The sequence below is a fragment of the Acomys russatus genome, chromosome 18 (genome assembly GCF_903995435.1).
Source record: "Acomys russatus chromosome 18, mAcoRus1.1, whole genome shotgun sequence".
In the NCBI taxonomy this organism is placed as follows: Eukaryota; Metazoa; Chordata; class Mammalia; order Rodentia; family Muridae; genus Acomys; species Acomys russatus.
This window is the reverse complement of record NC_067154.1, coordinates 61,646,305-61,670,373: the sequence shown is the minus strand read 5'-3', so window position 1 is coordinate 61,670,373 and position 24,069 is coordinate 61,646,305. Positions and strand designations below refer to the sequence as shown.

Below are 24,069 nucleotides of genomic sequence, written 5' to 3'. Positions count from 1 at the left end.
AAAACCAAAACCACTACATTATGAAAAAGAAATAAGGTGCTGGAGAGATGGCTCAGTGATTAGGAGAACTGGCTGCTCCTCCAGAAGACCTGGGTTCAATTCTCAGCACCTCATACCTATCTGTAGCTCCAGTTCCAGGGCTTCTGACACCCTCACACAGACATACATGCAGGCAAAATACCAGTGCACATAAAATAAAAAGTAAGCTATAAAAAAAGAAAAAGAAATAAAATATAAAAGACTTCTGTCTTAGTCACTATTTTATTGCTGTGAAGAGACACCATGACCAAGGCACCTCATAAAAGAGCATTTAACTGGGGGCCTTGCTTACAATTCAAAAAATTAGTCCATGATGACCAAGGCAGGGAGCAGACAGAAATGACTCTGGGGCAGCACTTGACACCTTTATATCCTGCGCCACAAGCAATAAGCAGCGAGGCAGAGACACTGGGCCTGGTGCGGGCTTTTACCTCAAGTCCACCCTCAATGACACACTTCCTCCAATACTGTTAGATTTCCAACATGTCTTCCAATACGGCCACAGCTTACTCCAAACACTTGCACTAACTGGGACGAAGCACTCGAATATCTGAGCCTCTGAGGGCCTCTCATTCAAACCATACGATTCAAAACAAGTGACAGAAGAGCCAAGCGGTCTGCACCTAGCAGCTGGCGCAGGTGCAGGGGAGGCGGCTGCAAGGCGGGGTGGGGTGTGACTATCAACACAGTCAGCCCCACAGAAACAAACTAATTGTACACACACAACAGCAGCCGTTCTAAGATAATCAAGCTGGATTAATGACAAGGAGAAGACTCTGTGGAGAGAAACTGAAGAGCGAGGCCTGGCTAAAGCCAGGCGAAGACGGCAGCATGGCTTTACTTATTCTGCACTGAACACCTACAAATCATGGTTAGCCAGCCATGGTGCCGTGTGCCTGTCACGGGTCATTGATGAGGTGGAGGCACAGTGTCAGACATGTCAGAAGGAGGACGCATGGCGAACGGTGCCGGGGAACCGTGAGAGACGCTCCAGGAGAAAAAGCAGAGCGCCTTTCTCTCAGCTGCAGTTTGTTCCCTGGGTTGTTCTTGGATGCGATTTTGTGTCTTCCGTGAGAAACATTTACATTCAATTTTAGGACATGTTCATTCATTCTTGTTTGGTGTCCAAACACAGCTGTAGCACCCAGTCTGCTCAGTGTGCCCTGAGCCTGGACGTGGCCTGCATTCTACCTTGCTCTCATGTTTTCCCAGATACAATTAGAGTACATGCCAGACAATTGTGTTTAAATTGGTCTGTCCTGAGAAAGATCTGGAAAGGGCTGACCTGTTAATATTTAGTGTGTGCTTATTGGCATTTATTTACATGTTTTTCTGAACTCAAACAACCTTGCTTGGATCACTGTTTTGTTGCACTTGTGTATAAAAGTACAGAGACTAAGGTAAGGCTGTCCACAGCATCAGACTGTAGTCAGCCCCATTCCTCCAGGTCCGCAGATCCCAGGCCCAGCAGACACGATCTACACAGGCCGATGAAAGTTGATACACAGAGGAGGGCAAGTCTGAGGGCAGCCTGGACTACAACATGGCTTCAGTCTAGCCTAGGTTACATACTGAGATCCTGTCTCAACAACCAAACAAGAATCCTAAGGAGATGGCGGCGGTGGCGGCAGCACAGGCACACTCTGCGAGCCCCTGCCTCCCTCTATGACCCTGGCCTGGCAACTCATCAATCGCCAGCCCCAGACTGAGCTTTGGCAGTTCAGGTACCTGGGGTCAGGATACAGTCGGGGGAGGGGGGGGGAGAGGGAGGCGGGAAGGGGACAGTCCGCATCAACGTGACTGACTCTTTGGGGCATTACAATCACAAGTCTCTTGATTCCCAAAGGGTAACTCCCTTTGCGTGAGTGTTTCCTCAGAGTACCTGGTAGCCCTGAGCCTCCAGGCGGCCTCCGGGGCTAAGCACCCTCACAGCTTTAGCCTTGCTCTCTCTTGCAGCCTCTGACTTGGTTTTTAATGAACTGCTAAATTTGGGACTCGAACTTCTAAACTCCCGAAGTTTAACTAAAGGCCTTGACCAACATATGAGTTATCTGCCCTGGCCCCCTGTTTGCTCAGTCTATAGAAGAAATCTGTAAAAAAAAAATTTAAATAAACAGAAAAAAAAATCTGTAAAAAGAATAAACAGAGAAAAAAAGAAAGCACAAGGAGAAAGACACACCCAGGCCAAAGCCCGCACAGCAATAGCCTCAGCACCCAGGAAGTGAGCCAGGGCCCCGCACAGCAATAGCCTCAGCACCCAGGAAGTGAACCAGGGCCCCGCACAGCAATAGCCTCAGCACTCAGGACGTGGGCCAGGGCCCAGCAGTTCCATTGTACAGCTTTAAGACAATGTTTTATCATAATTTTTGTCATTAAAGGTAAACCATATGAAGAAGAGACAGAGGCAAATCAAATCAGAGTCCACAAAGGAGACACCCTTGTCTGTCATGTACACCCAGTGAGAGCTATAATCTTGTACCATCTCAAGTGTTTGTTTGAAAAGCTTTGAAGATCCTAACTGTCCACAGAAAACAACCCAAACTCAAACCACCAAGTTCGATATAATCTGGCCTCCATGTTCATTTCTACCATAGAGTGGATAAGACAGATTCTTTTTCACACTAAGACTGTTTGATCGCAAGATAATCAAGGTCTGCTGTGCTGTACAGAGCAAGCACAGAGGAAGACGGGGCACAGTGAGGGACACGCAGCAGCACACACTCAGGACACTGACAGTACAGGCATCAGTTAATTTGCTCTTAAATAGCTTGAAAAAGGAGCAAATGATAAAGATGTGAATTGTGCAAAGACACAACGGGCAGAAGCGGCTCCTTCTGTTTTAACCCTGGCTGAGTGGGAGCGGGGTCTGGAGGACCGAAGTACACCCTAGTGGGTATGACTCACTACCATGGCTCACTGTTTTAACCCTGGCTGAGTGGGAGCGGGGTCTGGAGGGTCGAAGTACACCCTAGTGGGTGTGACTCATCACCATGACTCACAAAACTGCAGGAAGTGGAGAAGTACCGGCCAGAGACAGCTGGAAAGCTCTCAGCCGAACCACGCAGAGAACGTCAACTCTGCCCAGTGTGCATGCGGATGGGCTGTAGGGGAGCAAGGCGGGAAGACAGGTGTCACTGCACAGGGTTTCAGTCTCCACCAAGGTAACTCTGAAGATCCGCAGTAACAGGGCTTCACTAAAAAATGTCCAAACACTTGGAGCTGGAGCGACAGCTCAGTGGGTGCAGTGGCTGCTGGGCAAGCACAGGGCAGCACCCCACATGAGCACTAGGGGGGCATGGAGGTCTGCCTACAAATAATACCAGCATTCAAAGGTGGAGACAATCCTTGGAGCAAGCTAGCTGGCTAGAAAAGCCAAACTGGCCAGGCCTATGCTCAGCTGAGAGATCCTGCCTCCATACAGACACCCAGGAGCATAAGCTTGGGCCTCCACACACATGTGCACCTCCACAAGTATGCGCAAACACACACATGTGCACACACATGTGCACCTCCACAAGTATGCGCAAACACACACATGTGCACACACATAAGCACCAAGAACAACTGAAGAGCACTTGTGTACTAAGCCACACCTCCTAATTCCACTCTTGCAGTCTTCCATAACAACTATGAAAAACTCAGCACAAAAACCAATGAAACACGAGCATTCTCAAGGCCTGAGGCCCGGCTGAACCCCTTCTGGGTGTTAGGCGAGAGACTTAGTCCACATCCACCTCCGTGACCAGCTCAAGGCCAAGCAGGACGGCTCTTAGGTGCTAAGCCGGCATCCTGGTGTCACCCTGTCCTCATAACCACTGGACAATCACACACAAATGAACAACACAGAAGAGAAGAACAGTTCAAAGTGAAAAAAAAAATCAACTTACAGCTAACTCAAGCCAAGGTTAGCAGCTTTCCAGCAAAGCAGTGGCTTCTAGTGTCTAAGACACCAGGTGGTTCTCAGCCTTCCTCACGCTGAGACCCTTAATATAGTTCTTCATGTTGTGGTGCCCCCGACCATAAAGTTATTTTGTTGCTACAGTTATGAATCATAATATAATTATGATTCATATTGCACAGGATACCTGATATGTGATCCACCCCCACACCCCCAAAAAGGTTGGGACCCTCATGTTGAGAACCACTGTTTTACACACCTTTCCCTTTCTGGTGCTGCGACTAAACCCCGGACCTTGTGCATGTCAGGCAAGCGTTACTATGCTATATCCAGCCCCGCTCACCTGCCCCCCAAATAAAACAGACCACACAGTAATTGCCAATTAAATAAAAGTATTTCCTAAACAGTATTTTTGGTACATGATGGCTTCCAGTGGTGGAAGTTTAAAAGTACATATATAATACAGCTATTTATTTGTGTGTGTGTGTGTGTGTGCGCGCACGCACGCGCGTGTGCATGTGTGTTCTGTGTGTCTCACTGATCAACTTGCAAGAGTCTGTTCCTGGTGCCACACACGAGGTCCTCGCCTGTCTAGGCAGGCCCCTGTAGCCGCCCAGCCATGCTGTGACACAGCTTCACAATGGTGATTACCCACCGTCTACATACTTCTTTCTGGCAGCATGCATTTTAACTTTTAAACATTTTTGTTAGCATTAAAACCAAAAGGAAAAAAAAAAAAAAGGGAAGTTAGCAGCCCTGCAGGGAAAGGGAAGTCACATTGAGCAAGAAGCATCTGGACAGACTGCGGCTTTGCGACTCCCAGACAGCGGCCATGACGCCAGTGCTAGCCAGTCAGACGTTCACAGAGAAGGCTAGGACCTCCCTCTGTAGCCTAGGCTGGCTTTGAACTCACAATCTCCCTGCCTCTACTTCTTGCATGCTGGAATTATAGGTGTGCAAGATTATTTTTTCCTTTAAATTATATACCACCTATAATCATCCTTATCTTTACACCATATTATATACGACATATATCATAGTAAGCGCGTGGCGTTTCTCCACAAAGCCAGAAACAGGCAGCAGCATGTCCAGCCAGCGTGGAAGCACACCTGCTGCGCTCAGCACTGCTGTCAGCCATTTCAGTTAACCAGCTGGTGCTGGGGTTCACAGACGCTCTGCCATGTGGGCTCTGCCATGAAAACACGCTTCGCTCATGGTCAGCAGGCAGAAACAGACAAGGTGCTCTCCATAAGCTACAATAATACTAAAGAGGCTAATGTTAAGATTTACCAGATTTGGCTTTTTAAAATATATATATCATCTTGAGATAACTACTGTAAAAGATGATGATTCAATTGTTTCACAAATGGCTAATGATAGTGGTGTACTCAAAATGCCGAGTCAATTTTAAATTCGATTTCCAACACAGCGCAGGCCTATTTACTCCTCTGAAAAAAGAGATTTTTTACGTTAGCAATTCCTTGTTACACTCTGAATCCTTTAAAAAAGTCAGCTCAGCTTCCTGGCTGTTAAGGTGCAGACTGGAACACTGCAGAGGCCAGAAAGACCAACAGGTCTAGAATCTTGACTGTCATAGGCAGCAATGCAGCAGTTACACCAGAGTCTAAACAGGGCAGTGAAGGACAGGGGACATTTCAAATGTATCATAACATGTTATTAAACAAAAGAGGTGGTTCTCTTGTTTCTGCAAGCCTTACAACATCTGAAAACAAGGCTCAGGATCGCCACTGCCAGGCGAAGTAGACTTGGGAGACACTGCCCTGTGCAGCTGCCCTGCCAAGCTGGCTGTCAGTGATGATGAGCCACTGGGGAGAGCAGGTCTGGGGGCCTGGAGCCAAACGGATTCCAGAATGGCCCAAAGCCACCACACCTCTCAAGAACTGATGGCTCCTAACTGTGTGACAGCTAGGAGCTCAAGGTGAACCTGGGCACAAAGTAAAACCCAGTCCAAGGGTAGAAAGAACAGAAGGGAGGGGAGGGGGGTAGGGGAGGGGAGGAGAGGGGGAAGAGAGGAGAGGGGAGGGGAGGAGAGGGAAGGAGAGGGGAGGGGAGGAGAGGGGAGGGGAGGAGAGGGGAGAGGAGGGGAGGAGGGAAGGAGAGGAGAGGGGAAGGAAGGAGGGAAGGAGAGGGGAGGGGAGGAGGGAAGGAGAGGAGAGGGGAGGGGAGGAGGGGAGGAGAGGAGAGGGGAGGGAGGAGGGAAGGAGAGGAGAGGGGAGGAAGGGAGAGGAGAGGAGAGGAGGGGAGGGGAGGAGAGGAGAAGGAGAGGAGGAGAGGGAAGGAGAGGGAAGGGAAGGAGAGGAGAGGGGAGGGGAGGAGAGGGGAGGGGAGGAGAGGAGAGGGGAGAGGAGGAGAGGAGAGGGGAGGGGAGGAGGGAAGGAGAGGAGAGGGGAGGGGAGAAGGGAAGGAGAGGGGAGGGGAGGAGAGGAGAGGGGAGGGGAGGAGGGAAGGAGAGGAGAGGGGAGGGGAGGAGGGAAGGAGAGGAGAGGGGAGGGAAGGAGAGGAGAGGGGAGGGGAGGGGAGGAGAAGGGAGGAGGAGAGGGAGGAGAGGGAAGGGGAGGAGAGGGGAGAGGAGGAGAGGGGAGCGGAGGGGAGGAGGGAAGGAGAGGAGAGGGGAGGAGAGGAGAGGGGATGGGAGGAGGGAAGGAGAGGAGAGGGGAGGAGAGGAGAGGGGATGGGAGGAGGGAAGGAGAGGGGAGGGGAGGAGAGGGGAGGAGACAAGAGAAGGGGGAGATGAGGAAAAGAGGAGGGAGGAAGGAAGGAGGAAGAACCAGCTGTCTCAGGAGCCCTGAAGGCCTCAGTATGGGGTTCTAGACAAATGACAAAAGGAGGAGAACAATCTCCATTTTGATCTGCAGAATTCTGGCTGGGAGCACATCAGCTGAGGGAAATGAATGCCTGTGCTGTATCTGATTCACAACAACTCAGGGTGGCCCAGGGTCAGTGGTGACTTACTGACAGGGTGCACAGTAAGGACATAATTATTATTTCTATGTTCCCCCTTTGACATTGTGCATATAGTTATAACTTTGTTCTGTAATTTTCTTAAGACCTTTTTCTAAGAAAAAGATTAAAACTATTTTCTATATACACTAGCAACAAATTTATTTTAATAAATTTAGAGGTTTACATTCAAGTCAGCATAACACTCTAAATTTCTTTTAAAATGTTTCCTAAAGTGTAATGATTCTCGTGGACATAGGAAAAGGAGGAAAGCTTCCAGCAAGCTCCCTTCTTCCCTCTCTGGCCCCCAGATCCATCTGGCTCTGCACCTCACCTCACCTTTTCCCTCCACAACCATGTCTCTTATACAAGAGGTGCAGCTCTCCTGCCCAGTTTGTTCATTTTCTGTCATTTTCTTCTTACTATGAATTAGACTACTAAAGCTGTTTTAAAACAACACTGACAAAACCTTGTCTAAAGCCCTCATCAAGGTGAGTGTGAAACTGAGGGAGCCATGCTCCTCTGCCCTGAGCTTGACTTCCCATGTGACTACGCTGTTTCAGTCACTGTGGGAGGCACATCAAGCTATACCTGACATGGGTAAAAGAATGCTAGAGACAGATATGTATTACCCACAATCTAAGCATGACATTTTTTCCTATTTATTTTCTTCCTTTCAAGAGGTTGGGGGGGGGGGGGAGGGAGGGAAATCAGGGGAAGGAGGTTTAAAAAAATTACACTTACAAGTCCACTTATGGCTACAATCCAGATGTAGGAGCCAGAGGTGAAAAGCTACAAAAGAAAACAAAAGGCAACTAAAAATGCAATCCAACCATAGACACAGCACCCTTAGCTTCACGCACTACAGTGGTGAACGCTGGAATTACACACTAGCTGTGCATGGCATAATTCAGGAGGCAATCTGAACGTGAAGCAAGAGCATTTCTGTTTATTTAAAAGGAAATATGATGTTGTTCTTTTCCAAAGACCCCAGGCTTTCTGTAGCTGACACATGTGCTAAACCTGGCTCTGCCATGCAAGGAAAACTAAAGGGGGTTCAACCTCACTCTGATTTACAAGCCTTAGCTTACAGTAAACAACCACTAATAGATAGACTAACGAAATGTCCATACCTGGTGCTAGGTAGTGACCTACAAGTGCTCTTCACGTAACTTCCTCGTTTTAACTTCTCATCACTGCTCAGCTATATTTAGAAGGCGAGCTCACCAGCATCTAAGTCCACACCCAGTGGTACCCTTCTCAGGGATGAAAGGCCTCCTTCTAGCTCACCAAAGGGAAGAGTAAGCAAGTAGCCTGAGTGCACGGTACAGCTTTCAGGTTAGCACTTGTATGGGGCTCTGATGTGTGAGTGAGTGGGTCTCTGACTCCTGTGATTTCTCTTGGGGCTCTTTTCCATCTGCTGGCTCGCCTTGCTCAACTTCATTGTGGTGCCTTTTGTTTTATCTTATTCTATTTTATTTTGTTAAAAAATTAAAAATAAATTTGTTAAACTTGAGAAAAAAGAGCATGCTAGTAGGAACAGTTCTACCTGATACAAAGGTGTGTGTGCATTAGAACTAGACCTCACAGTTCTACCTGATACAAAGGTGTGTGTGCATTAGAACTAAGACCTCACAGTTCTACCTGATACAAAGGGGTGTGTGCATTAGAACTAGACCTCATGAAATGTCTTCTTTTGATTTCCAAATTTTTATCTGAGAGATGTGCAAACAAACAAACAAACAAACAAAACAAAACAAAAAACAAAAATCACAAGGTGTCTCCAAGTGTCTCTGTAAGACTGAAATGTCTTGTGGCCCCTCGCTTAGTTTTGTAAGGTCGGGTTGGTAGTTGCAGGGCCACAGAGAAAGAAACAAGGGACTAAGACAGCACAGCCCAGATCACTGACACTGTGCTGGACGGAAACCCCAGGCTTCTGCACACGTCACACAAACACAGAAGGAGGAGGCTGCAGGCTCTAGTGCTGGTTCAAGGGGAAGGAGCAGGGTCACGTGCCCTTGTGTCTGCCAAGGAGCTCTTCTAAGTACGCAGGTGAGAAGGACCTATGCAGGCAAGGAGTTCACGGCTCTCTCCTGTGAGAAGAGTCCAGTACTGCTCTCCAAGCACTTCAGGCACTGACTCTACTTTCTCACTGAGTGCTTGCCCTGGGCCAGGCAGCAACAGGAGGTGTGACTGGGGTGTACTGCCCTCAGCTCTGTGCTCACCACCCAGCTGCCTCTCATACACAAATAAAGCAGCTTGCCATTTTGTCGGTAAAAGAATAATTTCCTTGGTTTCCGACATCCTGTTTTAATACTGAGGTTCTGTTAGCATTCTGAAAGAGTATGGAAGTGCCTCTGGGCTCCTCAAGGGCAAGTGTGTGCCTCAAACTTCATCTTCAAGCATCGTCCAATGACTTACATATGTGTCCCCAGACAAGAACTCTGGCTCTTATAATGATTAAAGTTATTTGTGTGTCCATCCATCCATCCATCCTTCCATCCATCCACCAATCTATCCATCCTTCCATACACTCATCCACCCACCCACCCACTCATCCATCTACTCATCCACCCACCCACCCACCCAATATTCCTGGCTTCAAGTTCTGTCTGTGGTGGGGAGAAAGAAAGCCAGAGAGATATGTATGAAAGGAGCTAGTGGGGAAGGGTAGATGGCTCGGTGATGAAATGCCTGCCATACAAGCGGGAAAGCCCTGAGTTTAGATACCCAGAACACACATAAGAAGTCAGCACGGTGATGTATGAATGTGACCCCATCATGTGGAGTATGGAGGAGCAGAGCTGAAGAACTTCAAATTCAGTGAAAGACCCTGTCTCAAAAAACAAAGGTGCTGAGCAACCAAGAAACACACTGAGCCTACACATGCACACATCTAAAGTTACAAGTATACCACACAAACACACACACATGTAATATGCAAGAAAGCCCAGGGTGTGTGGAGGAGAGGATAAAAACTTTACCAATTTTAACTTCAAAGTGGAGAAGACAGAAGCAGTGCTGGCCAGACAGGAGCCCAGGATGCCATCCCGAGCAGGACTAGGTGGTGTCAAGGGACACCACTGCCACTTGCACAGTCCCTTCACATGTGATGACAAAGGTAGGAATTTATGTCGATTTGGAACCCGTCAGATGGTGGTACTGATGTTTTTACCTTTGGGCGGGGCTAAGGGGATGTAAGTCACCACGCTGAGACGCCATGGTCCTAGCGCCTCTCTGTGCAGCGCCCTGAACACTTACCCTTGACTAATGGCTCCACCCTATCTCAGAGCTCGGAGAAACAGACAGGCACCATGAGGCTCATAGCAGTTTTTGGAACTTGACACAGATTTCATGGCCAGAGAAAGTCATGGTAGGACAGAGTGGGGACCCAAGTGTCATGGTGTTGAGGTTGAAAGGTGAGGGATAAAGACACCACATGAGAAACGACTGTCAAAGTGGTGAGGAAACACCTCCCCCAGATGTGTCTCTGATAACTAACGGCGGACTGGAGAGCTGGGGAAATGGTAAAGGTAAAAAGGGAGGGGGCGGTGGCCTTCACTGAGAAGCTGGCGTTCTGTCTGGTGGGGGGGGGTGGGGTGGATAAGGAATATTGTGAGTGTTAATTGCGGGGACTCAAAAGGCCAAGCTATGCAGGCTGCACAGGAAACCATACTGTTCAAAAGCTGTGAGAGGAAGAGAAAGCATGAGAGAGAGAGGAAGGGGGAGAGGGAGGGAGGGAGGAAGATGAGGGAGGGAGAGAGGGAGGGAGAGGGAGAAATGACCTTGAAAGTTTGTTTTCAAGTCAGACAAAGGCTCCTGGGGCAGTCATGTCAAGGCAGTAATAAAGGGTGACAGGCACAGAGGCATCTAAGTGGGTGATGCATTTCCACCTTCCCTTCTCCTTTGCAGAAGGGGAGCATGCTGGGAATTCAGTCTGGGGTCCTGGACATGCTAGACAAGTACATTACTACTGAGAAGTATCTCAAGGGCTCTTTTAACTTTAAAAACTCTGTGAGTTCGAGACTAGCCTAGTCTACAAAGCAAGTCCAGGACAGCTAAGACTACATATAGAAAATCCCTGTCTCGAAAAATAACTCTGTGTGTGTGTGTGTGTGTGTGTGTGTGTGTGTGTGTGTCTGTATTCTTTTAAATTACATGTATGTGTATCTATGTGTGAATGCAGGTACCTGAAGAGGCCAGAAGAGGAAGTCAGATCTCCTGGCGCTGGCATTATGGGCAGCTATAAGCTGCCACACGGGGGCGGGGAAGGCTGTGGGAGTGAGCTGGGAACTGACTTCGGGTCCTCTGCAAGAGCAGTGCACAGCCTTAACCACTGAGCCACCTTTCCAGTCCCTACTCAGTCCTTACTCCCTCCCTCCCTCCCTCCCACCCTCCTCCCTTTCCTTACTCCCTCCCTCCCCCCCCTCCCCTCCCCCCCAACCCCTCCTCCCTTTCCCTCCCTCCCTCCCACCCTCCTCCCTTCCCTCCCTCCCTCCCTCCTTCCCTCCCTCTAGCTTGGCCTAGTCTTGATCTACTGACTGAGCCCCTGCAGCTGGTATTACAGTCTAGCGTGGTAGACTCCTCGCAAACTCCACAGCTTAGATGGGCTATGGAGGCCCTTTTCATAGCTTTATATGTGGCACAGTACATGATAAATTGACACTGACATTGATTTTCCATTTTCCACTATTCTTACTTTTTTCCACTTCAAACTGTGACTCTTAAATGTAGTTACACACAACTGCAGGATTAAATAAAAATACTTTCCACTGATACAAATTACAGTGAAAGCTTTTTATCAGATTTCTAAAGGCTATGAAAGTATTCTGGTACCTTCCACACTCTGATGTTCTGACTCTATACACTTCCTCTGAACACCTGATACAGATCACGAAGCCAAGCTTATGGGAAAGAATTGTTTAAGGAGATCAAATGAGAAAAAGACAGCAGAGAAAAGAACAAAACAAAACCACCTAGATCTGGTTAGAGAAATGTGGACATAAAACGTATACTATACCTGTAGTCCCAATATATAAATCAGTGTCTTGTTTGTGATGGACAATGGGCCCAGAATTTGTGCCACTTGTACTCTTGGGATGGAGCAGTAAAATGGTACAAAGAGAGCAAACACGGGTGCCAAGCTATGCAAACAAACAAAGAAAAACCACTATAAGATTGAATCTCATACACTGGTTGGAAGACATTTGCAGCAACACCTCTTTGATTCATTTCAGTGAGATACGCACACTGGGTTCAAACACCCACAGTAGGCAAAACAATGGTCAAGTGTGTATGATGCTTTCAGACAGCAAACTATCCCTACTAATTAAATATAAGGAGGCATGAGTAAACTTAAAGCAGAAGCCGTGTCCAGTTTCCACGAATGGTTTGAAATCTGGGCGAAGGAGACTGCAGACACACTGGCATCCTTCACAGTCACGCAGCGCCATGGCACCAGACACTTCTGGTCCTCAGATTTCTTCCTCATTTTGTCTTAAGCTTTTTTCCTTAGGGGTTCTCAGCAACTCCTCACACCACCCCATCCCTTCCAGGCACCCTGGTTTCTTCTCTTCCTGCTCTAGTCTCCCTCAACAATTGCAGTGCCTCTGTGGCTCTCACCAGGGAGGTGAGGCTGCCTAACGGTGGCAGCACCTGGCTCTGGACCTCAATTCGACACCACTCCTTTGCTATCTGAATTAGTCACATGTGATCACATGGTCACATGGTCACATGCTGGCAGTATTCTTCCGGCTAGATCCTAGGCCCGAGCTAGTGGGCAGGTGTCTGGTCGGTCATGGACGGCCTGAGACCCTCCTTTCCACAGGCTCCCAGGATCCCAAACTGAAATGTAAAAGCACTGCACTTCTCCACAGCTGGCCCCACATGGTGTGCTCTTCCTGGTTCCCTTGGTCTTCCCCTCCTCTCTCTAACAGCTGCTTGTGGACACAGGCTCCTATGGCTGGCCACCCTTTCACCCAGAGCCTCCTTTTTCCTCTCCTGCCTAGCCAAGTCTTCTCACACGGCCCTCCCCCTGCAATGCGGCTGGGCTTCTCTGACAGCTTTCCTCTTTGTCCCCAGAGTCACCAGTTCTGCTGTTTCCTGAGCTGAAGAATCAGCTGAAGGAGCAAGTCAAGGAGGATGCCAGACAGGATCCATGTGCATCCTGAGTGAGGAGCAGCCCCTCAGCTCAAGGAGGTCCCCTCAGCACTGCATTCATTCTCCTAACAGAGCCATGCACTCAAGCACACATACGCACATGTATGCATAACAGTAGAACCGTTTGGGCAGATCCTTGTTACCATTTTCATTAAACACCAGGTTGGCCTATATTTTCTAATTTTAGAAACAGTATCAGTACAAAAATTATTTCATGATTGTGAGGAAAATACAAGAAGAAATTTTCACTTGTATAAACAAACATGCTCATGCTTATCTCTTGCCCCCAGCCACTGCTGCCCCTGTGACACAGTACCCTCTGCTGCCCCTGTGACACAGTACCCACTGCTGCCCCTGTGACACAGTACCCACTGCTGCCCCTGTGACACAGTACCCTCTGCTGCCCCTGTGACACAGTACCCTCTGCTGCCCCTGTGACACAGTACCCACTGCTGCCCCTGTGACACAGTACCCACTGTAACACAGTACCCACTGTAACACAGTACCCACTGCTGCCCCTGTGACACAGTACCCACTGCTGCCCCTGTGACACAGTACCCACTGTAACACAGTACCCACTGCTGCCCCTGTGACACAGTACCCTCTGCTGCCCCTGTGACACAGTACCCTCTGCTGCCCCTGTGACACAGTACCCACTGTAACACAGTACCCACTGCTGCCCCTGTGACACAGTACCCTCTGCTGCCCCTGTGACACAGTACCCACTGTAACACAGTACCCACTGTAACACAGTACCCACTGCTGCCCCTGTGACACAGTACCCTCTGCTGCCCCTGTGACACAGTACCCACTGCTGCCCCTGTGACACAGTACCCTCTGCTGCCCCTGTGACACAGTACCCACTGTAACACAGTACCCACTGTAACACAGTACCCACTGTTGCCCCTGTGACACAGTACCCTCTGCTGCCCCTGTGACACAGTACCCACTGCTGCCCCTGTGACACAGTACCCTCTGCTGCCCCTGTGACAACAGTACCCACTGTAACACAGTACCCACTGTAACACAGTACCCACTGTTGCCCCTGTGACACAGTACCCTCTGCTGCCCCTGTGACAACAGTACCCACTGCTGCCCCTGTGACACGTACCCACTGTAACACAGTACCCACTGTAACACAGTACCCACTGCTGCCCCTGTGACACAGTACCCTCTGCTGCCCCTGTGACACAGTACCCACTGCTGCCCCTGTGACACAGTACCCTCTGCTGCCCCTGTGACACAGTACCCACTGCTGCCCCTGTGACACAGTACCCTCTGCTGCCCCTGTGACACAGTACCCTCTGCTGCCCCTGTGACACAGTACCCACTGCTGCCCCTGTGACACAGTACCCACTGCTGCCCCTGTGACACAGTACCCACTGCTGCCCCTGTGACACAGTACCCACTGCTGCCCCCGTGACACAGTACCCTCTGCTGCCCGTGTGACACAGTACCCACTGCTGCCCCCGTGACACAGTACCCTCTGCTGCCCGTGTGACACAGTACCCCTCTAGGCCTTTTGTTCATGTGCAGATTCTGATAGCACCTATGTGATAAAAATCTCTCTTCTCAATTATAGTATTGAAGATAAAACCAATACACACACATACACACAAGGATCAGGGATTGGAGGTGGAAGGGGGAGGGTGGACAGTGGGAGGGAAGAAGGGAGGGAGGGAGGGAGGGAGGAGAGAAGAGAGAGAGAGAGAGAGAGAGAGAGAGAGAGAGAGAGAGAGAGAGAGAGAGAGAGAGAGAGAGAATATAAACAATAATGAAAAGCAGCTTTAACAGGTTTAAACCAAAATGGAACAACACACACAAACATACACACATCCACCTGAGAAACATAGATGTAAAAAGCCTCAATAAAATACCAGCAAAAAACAAAATAAAATACCAGCAGATACCGAGATCATCCAACACAAAATTGGCTTTATCTGAGAAATGCAGAGTTGTTTCAACACATGAGCCATAAATTAATAAATATACTAAATCATAAATGGACTTAAAAGACAAAAATCAAGCAATCATCTCAACAGATTCAGAAAAAAGCAGAGACAAAGCCCCACATGCTTTCATGTAAAAGCCGCAGACAGCGCAGGACTGAGGAGACACACCTGAAACACCAAAGGCTGAAAATGACAAACGGACAGCCAGCGTCATCCTAAACTGAGAAAAGCTTGAAGCACTCCCACTGAGTCGAGAGGCAGGTACGGCTGCCCGCTGTCCATACTCCTTCTCAGTTTAGTGCTAGAAGCACCAGTTGGAGCAACAAGGCAAGAGAAGGGGCCAAAGGGACAAACTGGGGAGGGAGAAGTCAAATTAACTCTATTTGCAGATAACGTTATACACGAAATCCCAAGACTCCACCAGAAAATGTCTAGAAATAATTTCAGCAGAGTGGCAGGTTACAAAAACAACTTACAAAACCAACAGCTCTTCCACACCACAGCAGCACACACTGAAAGCGAGATCACAGACACCTGCCATATACAGCAGCATCAAGACAACAGAATGTCTCAGGAAAGACCTAACCAGAAAGGTGAAGCAACTATACAACACAAATCCCAAATCTCTGATGAGATTGAGAAAGACACCTACAATGAAGAGACATCTTGTGTGTGTGGACGGCAGAGTTAATATTGTGTGCACAACCACCCTACCTAAGCCAACGTACAGAGTCAATGCAGGCCCAATCCAGATATCTAAACATTCTTCACAGAAATAGAAAATAAACTCTAAAATTCATATGGAAGCAGAAAACCCAAGAGAAAGCAATCCTGAACAAAAATAATACTGCAGGGATTGCTATACCAGACTTCAGGATATATTACAAAATCCTCACAATAAAAACATATGGAGGGAGCGTGGTGGTGCACACCTGTAATCCCAGCACTCAGTAGGCAGAGGCAGGCGGATCTGCCCAGCCTGGTCCACAGAGTGAATCTAGGCCTGCCAGGGCCACACAGGAAAACTCTGTCTCAAAAAACCTAAATAAATAAATAAGGTACAGGCACAAAAACAGGCATGCAGATCAATGGAACAAAACAGAAATTCTAACTGTGTCTTCATAACTACGGCCATTATGACATTTGACAGAGGCAAAAACATATACCGGAGAAAAAGATGGCACTTTCAACAATGTCGTGCTGAGAACAAACAGAATAATGAAATTAGGCCCAGTTCTACCAGCCTGCTTAACAAATTAGGTGGATCAAAGACCTCAATTTGAAGCCTTGAACATTGAAATTACTAGAAGAAAACCGTGCAGTGCCCTCCACAATGCAGGTGCAGGGAAGGACCTTCTGAACAGGACTCCACTCGCCAAGGAACCACGCCAACAATTACAGCTGGTGCCTCATAAAATCAAAATGCTTCTACATAGCTAAGGAAAAGCCAAGGGAAGAAGAAACACACAAAATGGGAGAGAATATGTGTGCCTGCTATACGTCTGACAGAGGATTAATACAACTCATTGAAAATGGGCTATGGATCTAAACAGAGAAGTGTCAGTAGAAGAAATAAAAATAGGTAAGAAATACCTCAAAAAGTGTTCATCATCCTTAGCAACTAGGGAAATGGAAATTAAAACAGCTTTTGAGATTTCATCTCACCCTATCCAGAATGGCCAAGACAAACAAAACAACTGAAGACAAAAGCTAGTGAGATTGTAGAGACCAGGGAGCCTTCACCCACAACAGGGGGACACAGATTGGTGCATTCAGTGGAAATCAGGATGGAGATTCACCAACAAAAAGGGGGGAGGGGTTGGAGGGATGGCTCAGCGGTTAAGAGCATTGGCTGCTCTTCCAGAGGACCCGGGTTCAATTCCCAGCACCCATATGGCAGCTCACAACTGTCTGTAACTCCAGCTCCAAGGGATCTGAGCCCCCCCCCCCAATGAACATAAAATAAACTGACTAAATTATTTTAAAAATTCTTTAAAAGAATAAACATGGCCCATCCACACTACTCTGGCATGTGTTCAAAGGACACACATTGCACTCCATGCACACGTAGTCAGCAATGCTCACTGCTGCCCTGTTCACAACAGCAGGAAACAGAAACAACCTGAATGTCCTTCAACAAATAAGTGGATAATGAGGATGTGCTGAGTAGACACAGTGGCATACTAATCAGCTGCAGAGAAAAATGAAATCAGGAAAACCTGCAGGTAAATGGAGAGACCTAGAAAAGATTATATTAAGTGAAGTCACCAGATTCAGAAAGACAAACAGCACAAGTTATCTCTCATCTATGGTTCTAAATTCCAAATATTCAGATGTGAGTACATAGCCTTGGGAGTAGAAAGGGACCGTGACAGAGGTTAGGATGGCTGGGAGGGAACAAGAGGACACAGCTGAGACAGTGCGTTACGGAGCAACAGTGGGGGAGAGGAAGGGATGTTAAAACGGAGACACGAGCAACATCATGGTTGTCTGTTCAAGCCAAGGGATTATAATATTTTATATATACCCAAAATTAAACTATACACAATATATACACAAGCAGATTTATAGATACACAGGAACACACACACACCCCACACAAGTATCGAAGGAAGTTAAGCTGTGCAGGCTGACAGTGCTCTCTATAAGAACCAGAGACTAACAAAGACCCAAGAAACCTCTTGAAGCACTGGCCAGGAAGTCTGATCGACTCCCAGAACAAGAGATTCTCAAGGTAGCATTTGGCTGCCTTTCAGAGGCTGAGGATGGGCCACTATTGCTGAAGACACCACATTTAGGACACACTGTGACTCAGGTGACTCGGGCTAGATCTGACCTGAGAGCCTCTTCCTTATGGTCAAGCTTCCATGGTTCCAGAAAGTACTATACAAGCTGCCAGGACTGGGCAGGGAGATAGGGCAATTGAAGAGCCCCACCAAGCTGCAATGCCTGTGAACCAGCAACCACCAGCATGGCAAGACATGCATAAAGCTGCAACAAGTGGCAGCCGACAGCTACAGCTGAGTCTCAGGCCCACTTAGCTACAGGGGCGTCGCTCTAAGTCCTGGAGTCCAGCCAGCGTCCCATGGCAAGTGACGTCACAGACCCTGGGGAAGCTGCTACCACTGCTTTACTAGAGCAGCATAAGTCCTTACTCTATACTCAGTCCTTACACCACAGACAAGTGCAGCCCTGCAGAAACCACACCACAACACAACGCAGAGATCGGCTCATCGTGAGGAGCCAGGCCCGGTGTACAGACCGTGAAAGTCACAGCCCCTGCTTCCACAGCTCAGGGACATCACAGAAGACGGGCAGGACAACGGCCGGAAGGCCAGCCCATCTGCTGTCACCGTGCTCCTGGGAATGGCTGCACACACTGGAGCAGAACAGTGTCAGTGTTCATAGAGCTGCTCATGTGCACGGAGAACACAGGTCATACCCTTACACAACTAAAGGCAAACACTGACCAGGGATAAGGAGAGTTAGCCTCTCACAGGGAAGGGCCCTTTTACTGGTTGGCCTTGAAACCACACACACACACACACACACACACACACACACACACACACACAAAAGGACTGACTCTCTCTGTCTGTCTGTCTGTCTCTCTCTCTCTCACACACACACACACACACACACACACACACACATACACACACACACACGTAACAAATATAAATCAAAAAAAGGGCCATCAACTTGAGAGGGGAACACAGAAGAGGCTCAAGGCGGGGTGCGGGGTAGCTGGAAGGGCCGGGAGTAAAGGGCCTTTCAAAAATAAAATGAAGCGGGGTGCATTCTTGGGGAGGCAGAGGCAGGCAGATCACTGTGAGTTCGAGACTAACCTGGTCTACAAAGTGAGTCCAGGACAGCCAAAGCTATACAAAGAGACCCTATCTTGAAAAAGAAAGAAAATTTTAAATAAAACTAAAAATTAAAATTAGAAAACTAATGAAGCAAATGCTGGAAGTGGGCAACATTTAGTTAACACTTGGTGTAAACTCTGGATCAAGGCCAGGGATATAACGTCTGAGAGGGCGGTGGGACGGGCACGGAGGTCTACCCGCATCATGGAGGGTGAGTTACAGTGTGGGTCAGCCCAGGCTCCTTCGCCTCTCCCAGCCTTGGCATCTCACACGGTACTGCCCAGAAGTATATGCAATCTGGGGGAAAATAACTTTTGAATACTGTAAGACCCACCCACGTTCCTTTAAGCCTTCCTTTAAGTCTTCGTATATACTCCACGCATCGTCCGACTTAGAAATCCTCCTGCTTCAGGTCCCCAAATGCTGGAATTACAAGGGTATGCCATCACACCTAGCTATAACCCACATCTCAGTTAACTCTCTGAAAGTCTCAAACTTTTATTATATTATAATCCCAAAAGAAAGATTCATAACTGACTTAGCTTTGCATTTCCTTAAAAGTAATAAAGATTCACATTCACAAACATTCACACAGGGCTGGAGAGATGGCTCAGTGGTGGGTAAGAGCACTGACTGTTCCTCCAGAGGACCTGGGTTCAATTCCCAGCACCCACATGGCAGCCCACACCTGTCTGTAACTCCAGTTCCAGGGGATCCAACACCCTCACGCAGACATACGTGCAGTCAAAACACAGATGCACATAAAATAAACAAATCTTTATAAAAACAAAAAAACCTTCTAAATGCCATACAGAAAACTGTATTTTGCCTAACCCCGCCCTAAACACAGTTGACTAAGCAGCTGTGCTTTCTTTTCATCAAGGCAAACAAGTTAGTCAGCTGGAGGCTTAAAACCCTCCAAAGGCACCTACCTCAGAGTAAACCCAATGTCAAACATGGCCCCTGCCCCCATACACATACCATCACCGCCCACCACACCTGAGAGCAGTCCCCTCACACACCACGTCACAGCTCCACCCTACTCTGCTTCCTGCCAACCAATCACAAAGACAGGACAGGGATGTTAACCTTTAAATATCCAGAAAAGTAGAGTATTGTTGGGGAAGGGGCATGTGTGCCACAGAACAGGTGGGTGTCAGAGACAGGTTACGGACTGTAGGTCATCAGGCCTAGTAGTTAGCCCTTCCTGCCCACTGAGACACCTCACTCACTCAGCTGTGACCATTTTTTTGTTTATTGTTTTATCTCACTCTCTAGAGCTGATCATCCTCAATCCATATTTGTAGAATAAATGAACCCTTAACCACCATCACGCAGCGCAGGCAGGCAGAAGACACCCAGGGCCGCCCACAGGCACGCCACTAAGATGCGCATGAACGTAGTGCACAGATAAGACAAGGAGGAGACAGGGAATGAGTGGTGGGCGTGGTGGCGCACGCCTGTAGTCCCAGCACTCAGGGAGGCAGAGGCAGGTGGATCTGTGAGTTCGAGGTCAGCCTGGGCTACAGTCCAGGACAGCCAAGGCTACAGAGAGAAACTCTGTCTTGAAAATTCAAAAAACAGCCAAACTCCAAATAAACAAAAACAAAAAAAGGCAAACAAACCTCAAGTGACAGCACATGCTGGCGAGGATGTGGAGAAGGGGGAACATTCCTCCATTGCTGGTGGGAATGCAAACTTGTACAACCACTTTGGAAGTCAATCTGGTGCTTTCTCAGAAGATGGGGAATAGCTCTACCTCAGGACCCAACTATACCACTCCTGGGCATATACCCAAAAGATGTTCCCCCATATAACAAGGACATTTGCTCAACTATGTTCACAGCAGCTTTATTCATAATAGCCAGAATCTGGAAACAACTCAGATGTCCCTCAAAGAATGGATAAAGAAACTGTAATATATTTACACAATGGAATACTGCTCAGCTATTAAAAACAAGGACATAATGAAATTTGCAGGCAAATAGATGGATCTGGAAAAAAAAAATCATCCTGAGTAAGGTAACCCAGACCCAGAAGGACATGCATGGCATATACTCACTTACATGACGATATTAGCCACGTAACACAAGGTAACCATATCACAGTGCACAGATCTAAAGAAGCTACGAACCCCAGGGAGGATGCTTAATTCTCACTCAGAAAGGCAAATAGAATAGACTCTGGAAGCAGTTGAAGAGAAGGAACAGGAAGGGAGCCTGCCATAGTTGTTCTCTGAGAGACTCCACCCAGCAGGGATCAAAGCAGAAGCTGAGACTCACAGCCAAATTTTGAGGAGAGCACAGGGAGGGTTAGAAGGACCAGGAGGTGACAGGAGCTCCACAAGAAGACCAACAGCGCCAACAAATCTGGGCCGAGGGAGCCAAGGGAGACTGATAACCAAACAAGGACCATGCAACGAAAGGACATAGGCCCCCTGCTCAGATGTAGCCAACAGGGAGCTCAGTTGCCATAGGGGTCCCCTAGTAAGAGGAGCAGGGGCTGTCCCTGTCACGGACTCTGTCCCCCAATCTTTCATCACTTCCCCCGGCAGGGTGCCTTGCCCAGCCACAGAGGAAGATGTAGGCAGTCCCAATGAGGCCTAGTCAGCTGGAGTCAGTTGATGAGGGAGACGGGCTCCCCATCTCTGAGGACTAGAGGGGGGAAGAGAGGGGAAGAGAAAAGGGGGAGGGACCAGAGGAGATGAGGGATGAGGATATGATTGGGATGCAAAGTGAATAAATGTTTTTTAAAAATAGATTTAAATTAACAGAGTTAAACAAAGTTAAATCTTTCCTTATTTCACCATTTTTATAGGATTAAAGCAGAGTTTCATATCTGTACTCAAAACATGGTTTGGTAGGGTTAGGTGTGGTGGCACACACTTTTAACCTCCGCATGGGGAAGACGACAGAAACAGGTGGATTTGCATACACTGGAGACCAGCCAGGGACACTGTATTAAGACCCTTTCTCAAACAAACAAACAATAGCAAACACCCCCCACTAAGCCCCAATACACATAACAAAACAACGGCCTGGTGTCCTCTGAGAAATAATAAGCCCTAGGGATAGAGATGGCTCTGTGCCCAGAGTGCTCACTGCTCATCCAGAGGACCCGAGTTCAGTTCCCAGCACCCATGTCAGCCACCTCACAATGGATGACTCCAAGCCCAAAGGATCACATATCCTCTTCTGGCTTCCATGGGCACTTGCACTTATGCCCCTCCCCAGTTAAATAATTTTTTAGAATCTTAAAAATAGTAAAGCGCTTTTTTGTTAGGCAATTGCACTGGAACTCCCCTGCCCTCTGCCCTCTGCCCCCTGCCCTCTGCCCCCTGCCCCCAGCCTCCAAAACACATCTTGCAGGTTCTCAGTTCACAGGAACTCTTCTGTTTACGCTTATCAACAAGTGCAACACAAAACATGTTATTAAATAGCCTGAGACACAGTTCTTGCTAGAGGTCACATTTCAACATAACCCCCACCCTCCCGAGGGAAAAATGACAGTAGTTTCAGTGCCCACAGCTTATATATTATCCAACAAGAAAATAAGTATAAAAATCCTTAAACATTAGTCAGTATGTCCTTTCAAATGATGACTCAATATTAGACCACACGTGGAAGAGCGCAAAGACACACGATACCAGAGCACACGTGGAAGAGCAAAAAGACACACGATACCAGAGCACACGTGGAAGAGCGCAAAGGCACACGATACCAGAGCACACGTGGAAGAGCGCAAAGGCACACGATACCAGAGCGCACGTGGAAGAGCGCAAAGGCACACGATACCAGGGCGCACGTGGAAGAGCGCAAAGGCACACGATACCAGGGCACACGTGGAAGAGCGCAAAGGCACACGATACCAGGGCGCACGTGGAAGAGCGCAAAGGCACACGATACCAGGGCGCACGTGGAAGAGCGCAAAGGCACACGATACCAGGGCGCACGTGGAAGAGCGCAAAGGCACACGATACCAGGGCGCACGTGGAAGAGCGCAAAGGCACACGATACCAGGGCGCACGTGGAAGAGCGCAAAGGCACACGATACCAGGGCGCACGTGGAAGAGCGCAAAGGCCCACGATACCAGGGCGCACGTGGAAGAGCGCAAAGGCACACGATACCAGGGCGCACGCGGAAGAGCGCAAAGGCACATGATACCAGGGCACACGTGGAAGAGCGCAAAGGCACACGATACCAGAGCACACGTGGAAGAGCACAAAGGCACACGATACCAGGGCGCACGTGGAAGAGCGCAAAGGCCCACGTTTAAAACAGGGCCATCTGAGCTGTTCTACTGGGATCTGTGTTGCTGTTTTTACACAAACCAGGCGTCACAAACACCACAGTGCTGTCCCTTACTGACCAGTTTTTTCCCTTTCCCTTATTTTCGGACATCTGTTCTCTACCCTGGCAACAATCTCTCACAGTGACCATTTCCACAGTGTCAACAGCTGGCGTCTGGACACCTTACCTGAGGTCGCCAGCTCCAAGCAGAGACGAGAGAACCTCAGTTGGTGGACAACAACCCCCCCCTTTAGCATCACGGCCAAACGCTGTGTGCCTCCCACACTATGGTGACCATGCTTCAGAGAGCAAACAAAGGAAGCGCGTCACACACACACACCTGCTTTGCTTGTTTGGGACATTGAGTCCACTGTGTCGTAGGGCCATAGCTAAAGAAGACATAACTTTCAACAAACAGGCCTAGTGTTTTACCTCACATGAGCTACAAAAGCATCTCCAGGCTTCTGCTGCCTCTTTACACACTTATTACATTACTTCCTATACCAAAGAAAGGTGGAGACACCAGGCGGTGGTGGTGCACACCTGTGACCTCAGCACTCGGGAGGCAGAGGCAGGTGGATCTCTGTGACCCCAGGGCCAGCTGTCTTGTCTAAAAGAAGAAGATGGATCCCACCTGCAGAATGCCTGCTTTAACTAGTTGTCTTCCCAAAAGAAACCAAAAATAATCACTAGGATGGCTTTCAACAAACTGAAAATTCTCGACACGCGTCAACCCCGTTTTGCTTATGTGCGGTGGTAGCTATACAAGCCAGGGCCTGGCACATGCTAGTGCTCTCTGACTTGGCCACATCCTGAGTCCTCAGTGGTGTTTAAAGTGAACTAGTTCTAGATTATGCCATGTCTAACTATCAAGTCACAAAATCTCTGCATTTCCCCTGAT

The 24,069-nt window shown here is 48.4% G+C and overlaps 2 protein-coding genes across 2 annotated transcripts in view; both read right to left on the bottom strand.

Moving 5' to 3' along the window:
- Positions 1-24,069, bottom strand: part of Ubac2 (UBA domain containing 2) — a 141,985-nt gene that overhangs the window by 29,406 nt on the left and 88,510 nt on the right. Inside the window, exons 5-6 of the mRNA XM_051160998.1 lie at positions 11,919-12,042; positions 7,643-7,690 (exon numbers count right to left, since the gene is read on the bottom strand). Of these exons, the coding sequence (XP_051016955.1) occupies positions 7,643-7,690; positions 11,919-12,042 (172 nt within the window). The remainder of the gene's footprint in view (positions 1-7,642; positions 7,691-11,918; positions 12,043-24,069) is intronic.
- The window catches only part of Pcca (propionyl-CoA carboxylase subunit alpha), an 842,751-nt gene that overhangs the window by 807,641 nt on the left and 11,041 nt on the right, over positions 1-24,069 (bottom strand). The window lies entirely within an intron of this gene.